Source organism: Gouania willdenowi, chromosome 1 (assembly GCF_900634775.1).
Source record: "Gouania willdenowi chromosome 1, fGouWil2.1, whole genome shotgun sequence".
NCBI lineage: Eukaryota > Metazoa > Chordata > Actinopteri > Blenniiformes > Gobiesocidae > Gouania > Gouania willdenowi.
Window position 1 is genome coordinate 28,621,706 of NC_041044.1, and position 15,545 is coordinate 28,637,250.

At 38.6% G+C, this 15,545-nt stretch overlaps 3 protein-coding genes across 14 annotated transcripts in view; 1 reads left to right on the forward strand and 2 right to left on the reverse strand.

Moving 5' to 3' along the window:
- The window catches only part of camk2d2 (calcium/calmodulin-dependent protein kinase (CaM kinase) II delta 2), a 46,079-nt gene extending 43,170 nt beyond the window's left edge, over window positions 1-2,909 (reverse strand). For 6 of the 12 annotated variants that reach the window (XM_028477074.1, XM_028476852.1, XM_028476991.1 and 3 more), the window contains exon 1: window positions 2,489-2,907. In XM_028477074.1, the coding sequence (XP_028332875.1) occupies window positions 2,489-2,550 (62 nt within the window). In that variant the 5' untranslated portion in view covers window positions 2,551-2,907. Of the gene's footprint in view, window positions 1-2,488 lie in introns of all 12 variants that reach the window. The other 6 variants (XM_028476622.1, XM_028476543.1, XM_028476375.1 and 3 more) reach the window with 3 other exon arrangements.
- Window positions 2,910-4,188: 1,279 nt separating this feature from the next.
- Window positions 4,189-5,115, reverse strand: cxcl8a (chemokine (C-X-C motif) ligand 8a). Its single transcript, XM_028477263.1, has 4 exons — window positions 4,878-5,115; window positions 4,627-4,759; window positions 4,446-4,532; window positions 4,189-4,331 (listed from the first exon to the last, which is right to left on the reverse strand). Exons 1-4 carry the CDS (start codon window positions 4,939-4,941, stop codon window positions 4,319-4,321), a joined length of 297 nt encoding a protein of 98 aa, XP_028333064.1. The 5' UTR covers window positions 4,942-5,115; the 3' UTR covers window positions 4,189-4,318.
- A 5,193-nt stretch (window positions 5,116-10,308) lies between these two features.
- LOC114464690 (interleukin-8-like) lies at window positions 10,309-12,107 on the forward strand. The gene is made up of 4 exons (XM_028449155.1): window positions 10,309-10,447; window positions 10,593-10,722; window positions 10,796-10,881; window positions 11,455-12,107. Exons 1-4 carry the CDS (start codon window positions 10,396-10,398, stop codon window positions 11,493-11,495), a joined length of 309 nt encoding a protein of 102 aa, XP_028304956.1. The 5' UTR covers window positions 10,309-10,395; the 3' UTR covers window positions 11,496-12,107.
- Window positions 12,108-15,545: the final 3,438 nt, after the last annotated feature.

Below are 15,545 nucleotides of genomic sequence, written 5' to 3' on the forward strand. Positions count from 1 at the left end.
AAAGGTAGGAAATTCTGAGGTTTCAATGTGAAACACTTTATTTCTTCTAATTTATGCAAATGGTTAATACAATTTTATAAAAAAAAAAAATCACCTTGCGTTTTTAAAAATATATCAGTTATATATACTACTACTACTACTAAGCTAGTCCGTCGATATTTTTTTGCCTTTTCTTTTCTTCAGATATTGCTCCGAAGGTGACTGTAGAGCTCAATGCGCGAATCGTGATGAATGCTGCAGGTGAGACAGTCGAAATCGGTTTCTGTGGGGCCTGCAGCTTGCTGGTGCCGGCGTAGTCGAAGCCAGCAGGTGGGATTCCGCATTTCTTGAGGGTGGCCTTCAGGTGGTCTTTGTATCACTTTTTCAGTACACCAGCGCTTCTCTTGCGCTTACTGAGCACTCCGTAGAGGACTCGTTGGGGAAGGCGGTTGGCCGGCATCTGGATAACATGGCCGACATAGCGTAGTTGGCGACGAAGAAGGAAGGACTCGGCTGATGGAAGAGCAGCTCGCCGATGGGCCACTGTGCGAGTTACCTTGTGACACCATCACAGGCCAAGGATTCTCTGAAGGCAAATGATGAAGGCACATGCCGACGGTAGAGCACCCATGCCTCACAACCACAGCAGGGTGGAGAGACATTCGGCCTTGAAGACAGCTTTCTTCGTGCGGATGGTTGGGTCACGGTTGAGGAAGACACGACCCGCCAGTCTGCCGAAGGCCGCCAAGGCAAGGCGTATACGGCGCTCCACATCGTTGGTGATGTCGCAGTCAGTTCTTGAGGTGCGCAACGTTGACTTGGAAGGCGTGCTAAGTGACAGGAGCAGGTCCAGAGTGCTGTGGAAGCACCTCTGTCGTCGGCCCCCTTCGCAAGGTTCCGCACGGGGGTCAGGGCGGACGGGCGACCCTGCGCACGCCGGGTCACCTGTCCCCTCCGACCTCTGGCGAAGGGGGCCAACAACGTCGGCAAAGCCAGGGAGTAGGGGGAAGTGCTGCCGACTCGGTAAGGCGGGCCGAGCACCGGGTCTCCGGCGGCACCTGCTCCTCCAGCCCATGGACTGTAACCATTGCGCGAGCCCAGCCCTGAGAGCCAATCCTTATCCCGAAGTTACGGATCTGACTTGCCGACTTCCCATACTAAAGAATCCACATTTAACTGAACTACCGCGACGATTAGTGCACCATTAACCCAACGCAAAACTACCATGTTGTACTCTTTTGGCTGTAAACAGAGGCTAACTCAATTCAGCTGCCCACATCAATGGTGCCGGGTCAGGAAATTCCTGTATGTTGTGACGTCACGTGGTAACTCTATATATCCGAGCCTGTGGTCATGTGACTGCCGTAAAGTGAAAGATTCTCCAGGCATTCTCCAGGTCACATGACCTGGTAAAAGTCTCCTCCAAACTTACATAGTAGGTATTTCAAGAGGGAAGCCCTGCTAGGAGCATTGATACTGTCAAGCGCTGTATATTGGCCTGAGGAATCATTTAAAATAACTCATATGGGTTTTTAGGTAAAAAAAAGTCCACAGTGTGCCTTTAAGTAGGTGCAACTTTACAATCAGCGCCCCGTAGTATTTAACTTTGCTAACTACATCTTCCATATGTATTTATCTTTGTGAGTTTGAATCTTAGAAAGTAAATCAGATTTTAGTTGGAGCTCATTGGTGACTAGCTCCTGAGGGCCCCTCTCATGGTCCATGTGCCCGCAAGCTCCATGTTGGTGACCCCTGGTGTATCTAATGTACACACACTGAAGGTTTGACACCGACACCACTAAGGTTTGTTTGCGTTCAAAACCAGTGACTCCCGTGCATGTTGAGTGTCCCTCTGTCACCCTCTCCCTCACAGAGGGGTGAGGAATTCCCTGCTTGGCTCTGATAATTGACCACAGCTCCTTAGTGTGTGTCATCTCCAACTACTCGCTCTGCTGTCACATTACTGTGTGTATTTCTGTCATGGAGGACGGGGTGAGTGGGTGTGTGTGTGTGTGTGTGTGTGTGTGGGTGGGTGGGTGATGGGGCTCCAAATCTCACCCAGCCCGGATGCGTTTCACCCCATCGCGCCCTTGTAACAGTCCCTAAGGTGGCACCAGAGGTCAGGATTTAGGCAAACACACACACACACGCACGCACGAACACACACACACACACACACACACGCACGCACGCACGCACGCACACACACACACACACACACACACCGCCTTCTTTGGTCTCCAGCGACCCTACATGAATAGATTGTTTGCCCCTCCACCCACGCACGCACGCACGCACAGAGCATGGCTACACCATATCAGCAGCGCGCACACGCACATATATATATATATATATATATATATATATATATAAATCCTCTACCCAGACCCTCGCAGCTCAAATCCTGCGTCCCTAAACCCCGGCGGCAGCAGCAGTCCATTACATAACCATCTGACATTTGACAGTAGGACGATGCCTGATGATTGAAAACGTAAACATGGTGCCTTACTTCCCCAGCTCCTCGAACAGCTGGTATTCGTCGGTAAATCTCGTGCAGATCGTCAGTGCCATCCTGAAGCAGGTGCCAAACGGGTACAGAGGGTAAGGTGCACGCACAAAACGGAGATCCACCGAAAAACAGCCGTCAGCAGCGCACGGTTTTGTCCTGAGCCTGCGAACCAAACGGAGGGCTTCATGCACGGCTGCAGCAGCGCATTGGGTGGAGGAGGATTTCTTTCTGCGGCAAAACAAAAACAAAAAAAAAACACGGACTTTCCCTCGGTGCTAAGCTTCGTTTACACTTAACGGCTGGTCACGGCTCGTGGAGGCAACATTTTTGTGTGCGTGTCCGTCCGTGGTTATGTGCTGTCTGTAATCTGTACAGTGTACACAACAGAAACCGCACTACCGCACCGACCCCCGGCTGTGCGCCCAGTCCCGCCCCTTTAACCGCATCCTCACACAGGCCCAGTAAACAGCACAGGATGATGTTACATCTGTACCATTTACATTCATTTAATGAATAAATAATAATAAAAACAGGTATTTTCTATGGAGGACCAAACCTGCCAAATTTAAAAATAAAAGAATAACTAAATAAATGACAAAAAGGAAAATTGAAAATGAAAACAAATAAATAGATATAAATGGAAAAAAATCGATTAATTATCAAAGTGGATATGAAAAAGAAAATACAAATAAAATTGTTTTTTTTTTAAATATTTTTTTTATTTTATTCATTTAATCATTTATTTTATACATATAAAAACATTTTTGTTTATTTTATTTTTTACTTTTATTCTTGCATTCAGTGTAAATGAGAGGGCTGTCCTAAGTGTATATGTGTTAAACTGTTTAAACTTCATTTCGGAATTTTTCTTTTTTTCCCTTTCTTTGTTGCATTTATTTATTTAATGATGTATTTATATTTTACCTTGTGTATTTTTCCCCACTCATATTTATTTATTTTTATTTAATTTTAAATCTTCCTTTTTTAATCAAAAATCAATACATTGTAACACATTTTGAAAATACTAGATCTACTTTATTGCTATTGTACATTGCTAACAGAGAAGCTAGATTTTATGAAGCCAATGCAGGGAAGCCCATGAATATGTTCTCTCCTGTTAGAATTCTAGCTGCAACATTTTAGATTAATTTGTGACTTACTTTAAGTTACTTGGACAGTGAAGAATAATGATGTTCTTGTCTTGATATAACAAATACACTTATTAGTTTCACTCTGATCAAGAAGTTCCTGGTTTTAGAAACATTAAGACGGCAGTCCTTAATAATGCTAATTTTAAAGTTAATGGTCTGTATCAAAAATAACACCAAGAAATCAGTAACATCTTATAAATAACAATAATTTAAGTAGTATTGGTCTTACATTTTTAATAACGCTTAAAAACCGCAAAACTAAATCCATGCAGAGAATAAAAAATCAATCAAACAAGCAATATACAATTTTGATTCAACTTTAATAAATAAATACATATTTTCCAAAGATCACAACTCAGTTTAAAAACACACACAATGTATTCTATAAATACATCAATAAATATAAATAACATAAAAAATATAGGTGTATTAATGTCAAAAAGCTACTGGTTGCTAAATGCAAATGTGAAATACATATATAAATAATGTGTTTGATACAAACAACCTGAGAGAATAAAACCCTGTTGTCATTTTCAAGTTGATCAGGATCGGAAAATTGACAGTGCGACCTTTGCTGTATAAATATAAACATAAATATAAATATAAATCAGTTTGTTTTCTTCTTTTTGTTGTTTGCTGCTGTAACATCTTGCATTTGAGGGAAATCGCTCACATCCTTTCAACGCCTCTTGCTGCAGAAGAAAGTGACAAAAACAAATTAATATTTTGTGTCTTAAACAACATTAATTAGTTCCAAAGTATATAGTTGTGTTTAAAGGTTTGTGTCTGATTCAGGTGAGTCTTACCTGGAAATGATTTTCTCAATCACTCTCTTCACCCAGGGAGCCTCGGGGTCCAGGCAAACCTCCTGGCCGGTCTTTTTCAGAGTGGCACTGTAGCACAAAGCAACACATGCTGAGGTGAGTTTTGATGAACAAAGACGACAAACAGGATTTGAAATACAGTGATAAAGGCTTTGGGTCTTACATGATCTCAGGCTCCTCGCAGTGGGAGTTGGCAGGAATCAGTTCCACCTTCTCAATATGGCGGCCGATGCGTCTGCTCTCTGTCTGGATGCAGCGACAGTGCATCTCCACTCCCAGGCTTCTCAGACTCATCCCTGTGAAAAGACAAGTGCATACGATCAAAAAAAGGATACAAGTGAGAGTGAAAACTGAAAACTTGTTTTTAAAAAAACACTGAAAAGGCCAGAATGAGCTCCTGAACAGAGAACTTACCTTCACTGATGGCCAGGAAAGCAACGAGCACCACAATAGATGAAATAATGACTCTGCTCATCATTTTGCCTTTGACTTTTTCTTCAAAAATGAACAATGAAACGTCCTTTTAAATGTCCTTCAGGTAGTTGTCTGTTGAAAACTGAAGCTTTTTGTGGTTCTATTAGTTTTCTTAAGTCTTCCTTCTTCTTTCATCAACAGTTGTCTTTCAGACTTTGCTCTTCTGCACTGCAGCTGTGTTCTTCGCTGTTTGAATATACCGCTGAGAGGGCCCTCCTTTTATTGCCGTCTCCTGGAAGTGACTCACGTCAAAGCAAGTTGCGCAACTGGGTCATCAGCAGCAGGAACTGAGCGGGAAATTACGCTCCTGAATTTCCTTCTCTGACTCTTTTCTGTACCTCTGACTTATCATGAGGTTTAGAATTTGTCACTCATCATAAGGAAAACCACCCTGACCATATGAATGCAGTGTAAGGACTGATGTGCCAACAGATTTTTGTGCATTACTAATACACTTTTATTATTTCTTTCATGTGCATTACTAATACACTTTTATTCATTCTTTTAAGCAACTTCGTATACACAGCTGATTCATCTTCGGCCTCTTAAAATCTACATTAATGTGCAATCTGTTTATGAGTAAATGGTCAGAGCAACCCTTAGCTAGCTTAATTGTCAACGGTTGGTGTCTGAATATTGAAAGAATGTACTTGATTTGGTGTCTTAGATGATTATAACACTTTGATATTCTTTCTGATCATCATAGATGTTTTCCTACACGTCTCCAAACCATGGATCATAGATTTAAATAGACAGGAATGATACTCAGTCTTTGCGGAGGTTTTGTCCCAGGTGTAAGTTATGCCTTGTGACCTGTCAGCTATAGGACAGGCTCCAGCCGACCCTCCAAGAACGTGTACAAGCGTAGAGAATGAATGCATTCTTCAATCTATACTGTGATCAAATATATCTATCGGTGAACACAGATGTGAACTCATAGAGGTGTTGTGTGACTGCTTAGAAAAGGTAAAATGCTGGATGAGTGAAAACTTCCTTCAACTAAATCATGACAAGATGAATGGAGTACATCTACGTATGCATCTAATATCTTAGATGGAAGCAATGGAGCTGATTGTCTTTGGTAACAGGGAAAATAGTCTCGATCTTTAAAAGTTAAAGACCAAGTCCGGAACCTTGGTGTTCTGATTGACTCTGATCTGACATTCAGCAATCAGATTAAATCATTTACAAAAACTGCCTTCTACCACATAAAGAACATCTCCTGTGTGAAAGGTTTATCGACTCAGAAAGATCAGGAGAAACTGGTCCATGCTTTTATCTCCAACAGACTGGATTATTGTAACGGTCTTCTGACAGGAATCTTCCAAAAAAAAGCATCAAACATCTACAGCTGGTTCAGAACGCTGCAGCTCGGGTCTTAACCAGAACAAAGAGGTCAGAACACATTAGTCCAGTTTTAAAATCTTTATCCCAGTCAGCCTCAGAATAGACCTTAAAGTTCTGCTGCTGGTGTATAAATCTGTGAATGGGTTTGGTCCAGAATACATCAGCGCGATTTTAGTCATGAACCCAGCAGGTCTCTCAGATCTATAGACACAGGTGTAGCGCAGAGCTCACAGTAAACATGGTGACGCTGCTTTTAGTTGTTATGCTGCAAAGAAGTGGAACAAACTGCCAGCAGAGCTGAAGTCAGCATCCAATGTGAACATTTTAAAATCCAAGTTAAAGGCACTCTTTCTCTACTGCATGTGACTGAGAGAGATGTTTTTAATAATTGTATTGTTAATTTAAGGTTTTTGCTCATTTTATTATTCTTATTGATTTTTGAACAGTTTGATGTTTTCTGTTGCACTTTTTAATCATGTAAAGCATGTTAAATTGCCTTGTATATGAAATGCTCTCCACAAATGAATTTGCCATAATTTAGTTTTAAGCAAGAAGGTCATGATTCAAGCCCTGACATTTAGATCCTCTCTTTCTCACAGTGCTTGCTGTGTATTACCCAGTTAATCCTGTTTCTTACCACCATCCAAAACACAAGTATTTTTTGGTTAATTCATTATCTGAATTGCCTATAGGATTAATGGGAAGCGTGTTATTGGTTATATTTGTGTTCGCCCTGCGATGGACTGGCGCTCTTTCCAGGGTGTGTTTCTGCCTAGCACCAATTGAAAGCTTAAGATATTGAAAGACCCCTGAAACTCTGAACAGGAATAGGCCCATCAGAAGATGAATGAATGAGAGTATGGATATTTTTGTTTAGTCAACAAAAATAATGTTAAACATTGAAATTGAACAGACCTTGATATGTAAATGATCTCTTATGTTCTCGTACATGTTTTTATCAGCATAGATTTATAGGTCATTCCTATCACAGCCTTTCATATTTATATTCATATAATTCTTAATGCATTTTATTCTGTCTTTTATATCAATATATTAGGACAATGATAAGTCATTAAAGAAAAGTCATATATACATCATACATTGCTGGCTCATGCGTCTGACATTCCTGCAGTAACGTCAGGCCAGAAGCCAAAAAGTGCTCGTGAAAGTTTTGTCTGATGCATTCTCAGCAAGTTTGAACAAATCTTTGACATTTGTGACGTCACTTCAACCACTCTCTCACAACAGAAGGAAGTATTGAGTAATTTAGGAAACTGTCAGTAAATTGATGACTCTGGGTTACAGAATTTTTAAACATGTTACAGTTTTTTTGGTTTATAGTCTTTCATTTTGATCTGATTTTTTGGGAACTTCACATTAAAAAAAAAAAAAAAAATCTAAAAAGGCAAAAACAATATTAATATTTGGGGAAGTCAAGGCACCTCAGCGTTTGCTGTATTTAACTTGTAATCAGCTTGATTTTAAAACAGTTTGCATTGAAAAGTTTTTTGAATTGCATTGCTTTTGTATCAAAACTATTGTGGAAAGATACACACTAATAGCAAACTGCTTTATATATTTATTATAATACATTGAATAGTTTCATGAATGAAGATAAGTTGCACTAACACAGGATGTGTGATAATCTTTTTATTTATTTGATTGTTAAATAATGTTCATTACATATAGCAAAATGGAACTGATGATTATTCTGTATGATACATAATAAATAATGAGCATAAAATATTGTCATTGTAATCGATATAAACATATAATTAGTATATAATAATGTGTCTAATAAAGTGAATAATTATAATATATTAATTCATATGATACATCATTTAATATACTGTATATAAAATAAACAAAGGGGTGGAACTTAATAAGTGTTCACTTCTTTCTACTCAGTTTTGATCAATTTGTTTGTATTCATTCATCTTTATTTTCATTTTTTTGTTTTGTTGTTCCAAATAGAAAAAGTAAAGGAGGTTTTTTGCATGCATTATTGAGTTGCTAATGTAAAAAATGACAAAGTAATTCACAACTGTAAACGTACACACACATAAGCATGTCTCTGGAAAATTTGGCAACGACTAAAATGTATTTATCTGCAAAGTTGTTTTTTTCCCCTTGAGAAATAATATTCGCTGACACACATACACACAAACACACACAGGAAACAGTTCATGTGACCTCAGGCAATCATAGAAGCATTTATGATGAAAGATTCAGCCTGTAGATATTTGGTAATTCCCATATTTCCCAACAGTTCCAAATGACAATTGTAACAATACAAATAAGTGACACGTGCAGCTCAGTATTAACTCAAACCACAAACAGACCATTTTAATAATAATCTCTTTTCAACTCTAGCATTGTTCTGTATAGGCTTGTGTGGGTTTGCTCATGTGAATCCAACTGACATTGCGATGCCTTCCCAGCAGACTAATCAATCACAGAGCTGTCGGAGATGGAGACGTTGAGTTTGAACTCGTGTTTATTGCACAAAAAAGCAATAATATGAACAAATGTTTAATGTCTGGTTTAGAACTTCCAGCAACTTTATGAGAGCCACACTTGGCCCCAGCCATTCTGGAGAGGATTTGAATTCATGACCGGTCAAACACAGAGGGGGTAAACATTTTCCCAAAATGCTGAACAATAGAAATGTGGCCAAACTGTTGCACAAACCCAAACTAGCAAAATAAACAGTTTGTGTGAATGTCTTTTACTGATGCAAGTTGGATGTCAGAAAATTTTGGAAAAAGCATTCAAAGACAAAGTATAGTGCCCATAGCACAATATCATCTTTTTTTCCCACAACCCTCTGTATATAAGAAGAATTTTGCTATGTTATACATTTTCATTGAGGCTGTTGAGTTATAAACGATAATCTCTGTGATTGCACTCTCCAACGGTTTGGATTAAAGGTATAAGCCTGTGCACACAAACCCTTACACACTGATACTAGAGGAACGTGACATCAGGAGGTAAACAAGAGCAGGGAAAACCAGGAATGAATCATTCACTTGACGTAGCAAGGCCGTTCTTTTAGGTTTTTTGGTTTTTTTTTTACCTTTCTGTAAGTTGATAGGTATGGCTCACATGGATTGTAAAGGCCCCATTGTAATACAAGCAGCCTTCTAGAATTAGTTTCAGCTATGCAGAGGCAGAGTTGTTGTTGCTCATACATGCTGGTAGTGACATACGGCTGGAGAAAAGGAAAGATGAGCCAAATGCACTTTCGGAGGCAGTCAGCCTGCGGGGTTTTTGGGAAATGTCAAAATATTTACAAGATTTACGAAAACTGAATGAAAAGTTAAGGACTATATTCTTTCACCCCCTTCAACTCAGTTGATATCAAAATATTTAATTAAGGTTCTTAGGGGTTTGGCTCTGTGATTTACATGTGTGTTTATAACATTTTCCCGTCTCTCGATCAGTTCCCATGTTCACTGGCATGTCAGGACCTGCTGTTTCAAACAAGACTTTCTTTAAAAAAAAACCCATCAAATTAAAGTGAATAGCTCTATTTATGTGTATTGTCTTCAACTGTGCAAGTGTTTTCAGTGATGTTGTAAGACTTGGAATTTTTAAGGGTTGGGACACGGAAGAAAAAGTAAAATCTGGATTTGGCATTAATCTATTCATACGCTAATAAACGTTTTTTTTTTTAGTTATTATTTTTATTATTACTTTAACATTCTTAATGCTCTTAAAAAGATGTTTGATGTTGGCACAATTTAGTGGTCATTCTCCTTAGTGACCTTGAGGTTTACTGTGGCAGGACTTTAAATCAAAGTAAACGTCAGAACACCTAGGAATGAAAGGAAGAGAAAATACTGATACTTTATTACGTGCACTTTTTCAAAAAATTCCCTGGGAAAAAAAAATGAAGATCAAAATCCCCTTCTTATTTTTATAAGACTATTCTAGTTCTGAAGTTCTTGGCATGAGTGACGGAGAGAGCAATAAACAGAGTGGGAAGGGCGGGAGGGGGCTTCTTGCGCCTTGATTCACTATAACAGAGTCTTTTGCAGGTTTCTGCAGTCAGAGTTCCACTAAAGTGCTGATATTTGGATTGTGACTGAGATCTCTGTACATCTCCAACATGTTCAGCCTTCCGACTGTAGCGCTCCTGGTTTTTATTGCCATCCATGACGGTTAGTATATCATGTCTATTTTATTTGAAGTTGTGCTATTTCATGATTAATTATGCTATTGTGTGCATATTTTCCAGCAAGCAAAAGCTGGATGACTTCACATGTGTTCCTTTGACTTTACTCTTCCTGTTTTCTAAACTTGCAGGCGCCTGTGCTGGTGATCAAGTGGGCGATCGATGTCGATGCATCAACATGGAAAGAAAGCCTATCGGACGTTACATAGCAATGGTGGAGTTGCAGCCAGCAAACTCCCAATGCGCAGAAGTTCAGATTATGTGAGTAAAAAGCAGTTGGATCCGTTAAACTCTATAGGCAAACGCTAAACCTAATCCTGATTTGATGTTGCAGTGCAACAATTAAACGGAGTGGGATGCAGATATGTCTGGACCCCTACGCTCCTTGGGTCCAAAAGGTGCTGGAAAAGGCAAAACTGAGTAAGGCAAAGCCAATACACAGTATAAATTATTGTATCTTTCTCTTGATAACATAAGAATTTTAGGTTAGATGGCAAGGGCTCAGTCCGTAGGAACATGGGTTGGGAACCGGAGGGTCGGCGATTCAAGTCCCAATTCGGACGAAAAAAAAATAAAAGTTGTTCTGGTAGCTGGAGAGGTGCCAGGGCACTTCTCAAGCACTGCCGAGGTGCCCTTGAGCAAGGCACCGAACCCCAACACTGCTCCCTTCATTGTAAAATGACTTTGAGTACCAAGAAAGGCGCTATATAAAACTTATGTATGATAATAATAATAATAATTTATATGTATCCAAGAAAGGCCCACTACAAAATATGTCAAATGAGAAGGGCCATTCTAGTCACAAATTGAATAAGAATGAGTCAGTTTCCTGTTTTATATTTGTACCAGCATCTTCAAAAAAGGGCCCTGGCTTAATTGCAGCTCTGTCACGTACAAGGAAAACTAGAGTTTTATGTCAGTTTAATTGTGACTTTGCTATAATAGATTGCCAACTGTTTCCCCTCTTTTGTTCATATTCATTTCAAACTCTAGGCAGCAGCATTGAAAAGGGAGATCCAAGCTTACTTGGATGAGTTTGGAACATCAACATCTCAAAGTCCCATCTTTCATCTCTATAGATCATAAAAATGGAAGACATGGACTGCAGTAACCACAAGACGGCAGCTGGAAAATTATGCTTTGTTTGTAAGAATTGTAAAAGATTGATGGTAACTAAAGATGGTAAAATGGCATCAGTGGGGATATCATGGTGGATTTGTTATGTATGACAATATAACTACACAATAACTATTTACTTTCTTATACACACTATAATATACCACAAATGTGAACCCCAATTCATGTGAAGACTTGTGAAACTCAAGAAACATTGAAGCTTATATATGGAGTTTCTGAGAAATCTATGTTTATGTATGATTCTTTTACTATAGTTACTGCGGTGATCATTCATATACATAACGTATATAAGTCCCTCCTTCGTCCTATAGACTATACAAATGGAAATTATTGCTGAGTACGCCCAGCCAATAGGCTTCGTCTTCCTGCTTTTGAGACTGTAAATCAAACTGAATGTGGAACTGTGCACGGAAACAAGGCCGCACATCACAACCACAAACAGCTAAATATGATTTTGGCTCTTACCTGACCCTTCTGGTAGATTGCAGAGGCAGGGGGAGGAAGTGTAGCTGTTGAGGGCGGGACATCGAGACGTCCTCTCAGAAACTCCAGATGTCAGCTTTAAGGAAAAAAAGAAAAAGTAACTAAACCCCCAGATTTTGGCTGAAAAAATGCCTTTATTATGGGCGGGGCTCCTGGTGCAGTTGAGACACGCCCAGCCTATACAATAAAATCTCTAAAGAGCAATGTATGCTATGCTAACTACCTAATCAATACTTACTATGCATCTCTATTTGCAATTCTCTCAATTCAACCTGGCCACAGATTGTAGAGTTCACAGGTGCTAGATTTCATAGGAGGGGCGGGGCCAACAGTGGTGGTTTGTGACATATAAAGCCACCAAAATGTCACAAACTACCATTTACAGCCAATAGCAACATTTGCTTATAATAGTCGGGTTTTAACCCATAGAGGGCAGTCACTCTCACAATTTCACAACAAAATACGCCAAATTGAAATACTAGGATCATTCACCAACACTACTTCATGAACACTGGACAAGACAAGATGATAAATCAGGAAAACTGGCCAAATGTATTTCAAATCAAGTGGAAAAATCCTGAGCTTTTTGTAAATGCCAATCTCTGTCTTTTTAAAATTATTGTTGATGTGTTTTCTCTGTATAACACAAACAAGTAAATCCCATGTATTGTGATTTTTTATTACCACATTAAAACAATTTATCGTTTACTCTTTTGCCTTTTTTAAATATATATATATATATATATATATATATATATATACAGTATATATATATATATATATATATACATAAATTTGTGTATTTTTGTGTCAATTATAACAAAAATCTAAGCATATGTGTCTGACTTTCTAAAGTATTATATGTATATGTAATATAAAGTATTAAAATGTGTTTTTGGGCTAAATGCCCACCGTTAGCAAATATAGTAAAATAATGGCAAAAATATTTAATATGATACAATAATGAGCAAGGAGGAGCAGAAGTATTTTTTCTAATAGTAGAGGCATCAGACAACTGCTTTGACAAGAAAATTGAAAGTGAGAATTATCTAAAGAAAATCATTGTATCATCACATCAGAAGAAAGTCCTATACCGATGTTTAGCTTGTAGTGTATCTCTGTATGTTAGTGTTTAATATTTTTATTAACGTTTCGACAGAAGTTTGCAGAAAATGGCAACAACAACAATTTTTCAATAAGAAATAAATAAATAAAAATAAGACAAAAGATTAAAAAAAAAAAAAAAAAAAAAAAAAAACTCCACCCAAAAACTAAATCCTTGCTCCCACTGTCACTTATAAAAAAACAATCTGTAAAAACACAAATATATATAGACCATCAGTGAGCAAATAAGCCAGAATACTGAAAAAAAAATTCACTCTTGTACCTTTGCTGATGTTTGGTTAAAAAAAGTCAGAAAAGGCCCCCACAACTGATAACATTTATTTTCAGAACTCCTCAACACAAGTCTAATTTTCTCCATGAGTTTAAGATGATATAATACATCTTTCACCCAATGCGAAACAATAGTGGGCGTGCTAACAGAGTCGAAAAGGCAATGAGCTTCCGACCCCCAACAGGTAGTCCAAACCCCTCACCGGTGACCTCGAAAATCAGATAAAGGGGATTTAATGTTATATTTACACCAAGTACACAAGAAAGTGCTTCACAAATACTTTCCCAATACTGCTGTATTTTGGTACAAAGCCAAAACATACAGTATGTATTAAAGTGGCTTCCTCCGATTTACATCTGTCGCACGTTGGGTCAATATGTGCATAAATTCTTACCTTTCGATTTGTGAATATGAGCTCGGTGTACGACTTTAAACTGAACAAGAGAGTGCTTTGCACACAATGAAGATGAATTAATATTTTTCAAAACTTTAGTCCAGTCTGTTTCACCGATACCGGCCCCGAGATCCCACTCCCAAGCCCATCTGATTGGAAATCATTGAAGGAGAACCCAAGCCGGAAATCAAGCACAACATTATGGAATAAGCTTTTTTCTTAGTTGGGTTGAAAGACCCAGATCACCTCGTCAATAACATTATAGGGAGGTTTGTCAGGGAACCCCAGGATGGAGGCTAAAACAAAGGGCCTTACTTGCAAGTATCTGAAAAACGAGAAGGGGTTAAGTTCTATTTAACAGATAGTTGTTCAAAAGAAACAAAAGAATTTCCAACATAGAGGTCTTTAAACATTATCAGCCCCTGCCTTTGCCACACATGGGATGTGGCATCCAGCAATGAAGGAGCAAAAAAGGTGTTTGATGCTATTGGGCTGGAGAGACTCATAGGTCGGAGACCAAAATGTTTCCTAAATTGTAAGTAGATTTTAACAGAATTATGAAGAACAGGGTTATTGAACGTTATATTTGGAGGAAGTGGAACTGATGCACCAATTACAGTAGGTTGGGACAAGGAGCAACAGGAAAGATTCTCCATCTCCACCCACTTTGGTACACTATTACCAGAATAGCAATGTGTCCAAAAGGACAAAGCACGAAGATTAGCCGCACAGTAGTAATATCGAAAATTTGGAATTGCTAGGCCGCCATCCTGCTTTGACTTCTGAAAGTGTTCTTTATGCAAACGGGGTTTCATGCTGTTCCAAATAAAAGTTAATATCACTGAATCACGCTTCTTAAAATAAGCATTGAAGATTGACACAAGGAGTAATTGGAATAAATATAAATACCTGGGTAGGTATCGTTGTACGTTTAACAAACTAAAGGCCACAACCACAAAAAAATGTGTTACTGCTAAGTTTTGAAGAAAAAGCTCAGACATTGCGCACATAAAGAAAGGAAAAATAACAGAAGGCAGAATAACAGATGACGGAGAATGTCTCTGAGTAAGATTTTTATGGACATTGAAAGATTTTTAGTTTTAGAATTTTAATTGAGGAAATGTTTAAAGTTAGTTATAGTAGCATATATTTTTTTAACATTTTATTTATTTTTAAAGTTTTTGGCCCTTTACTGTTTTCTTTTTTTAATATAATGCAATTAGGGAAGTTGAAGTAATTTCCCATTTCCCCTTTTTGTGGAAATGATGCCACAAAAGAGTATTGCCAAAATCTCCCCCACAAATTGTTATAATTTGTCAATTATTTTGAAATGAAGGAAATTTGGAAGCCCTAGCCTCAGTCTTAGATCTTAACAAGAACCTAATGGTCACTATAGCAGCGCTCCAGTGTTCTCTTGTAGGGGAGAACCATAAGGAAGGTCAAGCATTGCTAATGTACTCCACCAATCAGACCCATAGGCAAAAGGCCTTTTTGGCCTGAACTGAATGCATAACAATGGTGGCAGCATCACACAGCATATATGGAGAAAGTGTTCAAAAAGAGTTGCTCAATAGTGCTCTGAACAAGGGCGTTGATCAGTAACGCAACAATGACTCGAAAGCAGATAGCCAAGATAACAAAGGAGTGGCTTTAGGAGCAGTTTGTGAATGTCCC

Excerpts from the sequence above, each read along its gene's own strand:
- cxcl8a (XM_028477263.1), bottom strand. The coding sequence starts at position 4,941 with ATGATGAGCAGAGTCATTATTTCATCTATTGTGGTGCTCGTTGCTTTC. Across the intron at positions 4,760-4,877 it reads TTTCCTGGCCATCAGTGAAG|GGATGAGTCTGAGAAGCCTG; the intron begins GTAAGTTCTCTG and ends GTCTTTTCACAG. Across the intron at positions 4,533-4,626 it reads TGCGAGGAGCCTGAGATCAT|TGCCACTCTGAAAAAGACCG; the intron begins GTAAGACCCAAA and ends TTTGTGCTACAG.
- LOC114464690 (XM_028449155.1), top strand. The coding sequence starts at position 10,396 with ATGTTCAGCCTTCCGACTGTAGCGCTCCTGGTTTTTATTGCCATCCAT. Across the intron at positions 10,448-10,592 it reads TTTTATTGCCATCCATGACG|GCGCCTGTGCTGGTGATCAA; the intron begins GTTAGTATATCA and ends CTAAACTTGCAG. Across the intron at positions 10,723-10,795 it reads TGCGCAGAAGTTCAGATTAT|TGCAACAATTAAACGGAGTG; the intron begins GTGAGTAAAAAG and ends TTGATGTTGCAG.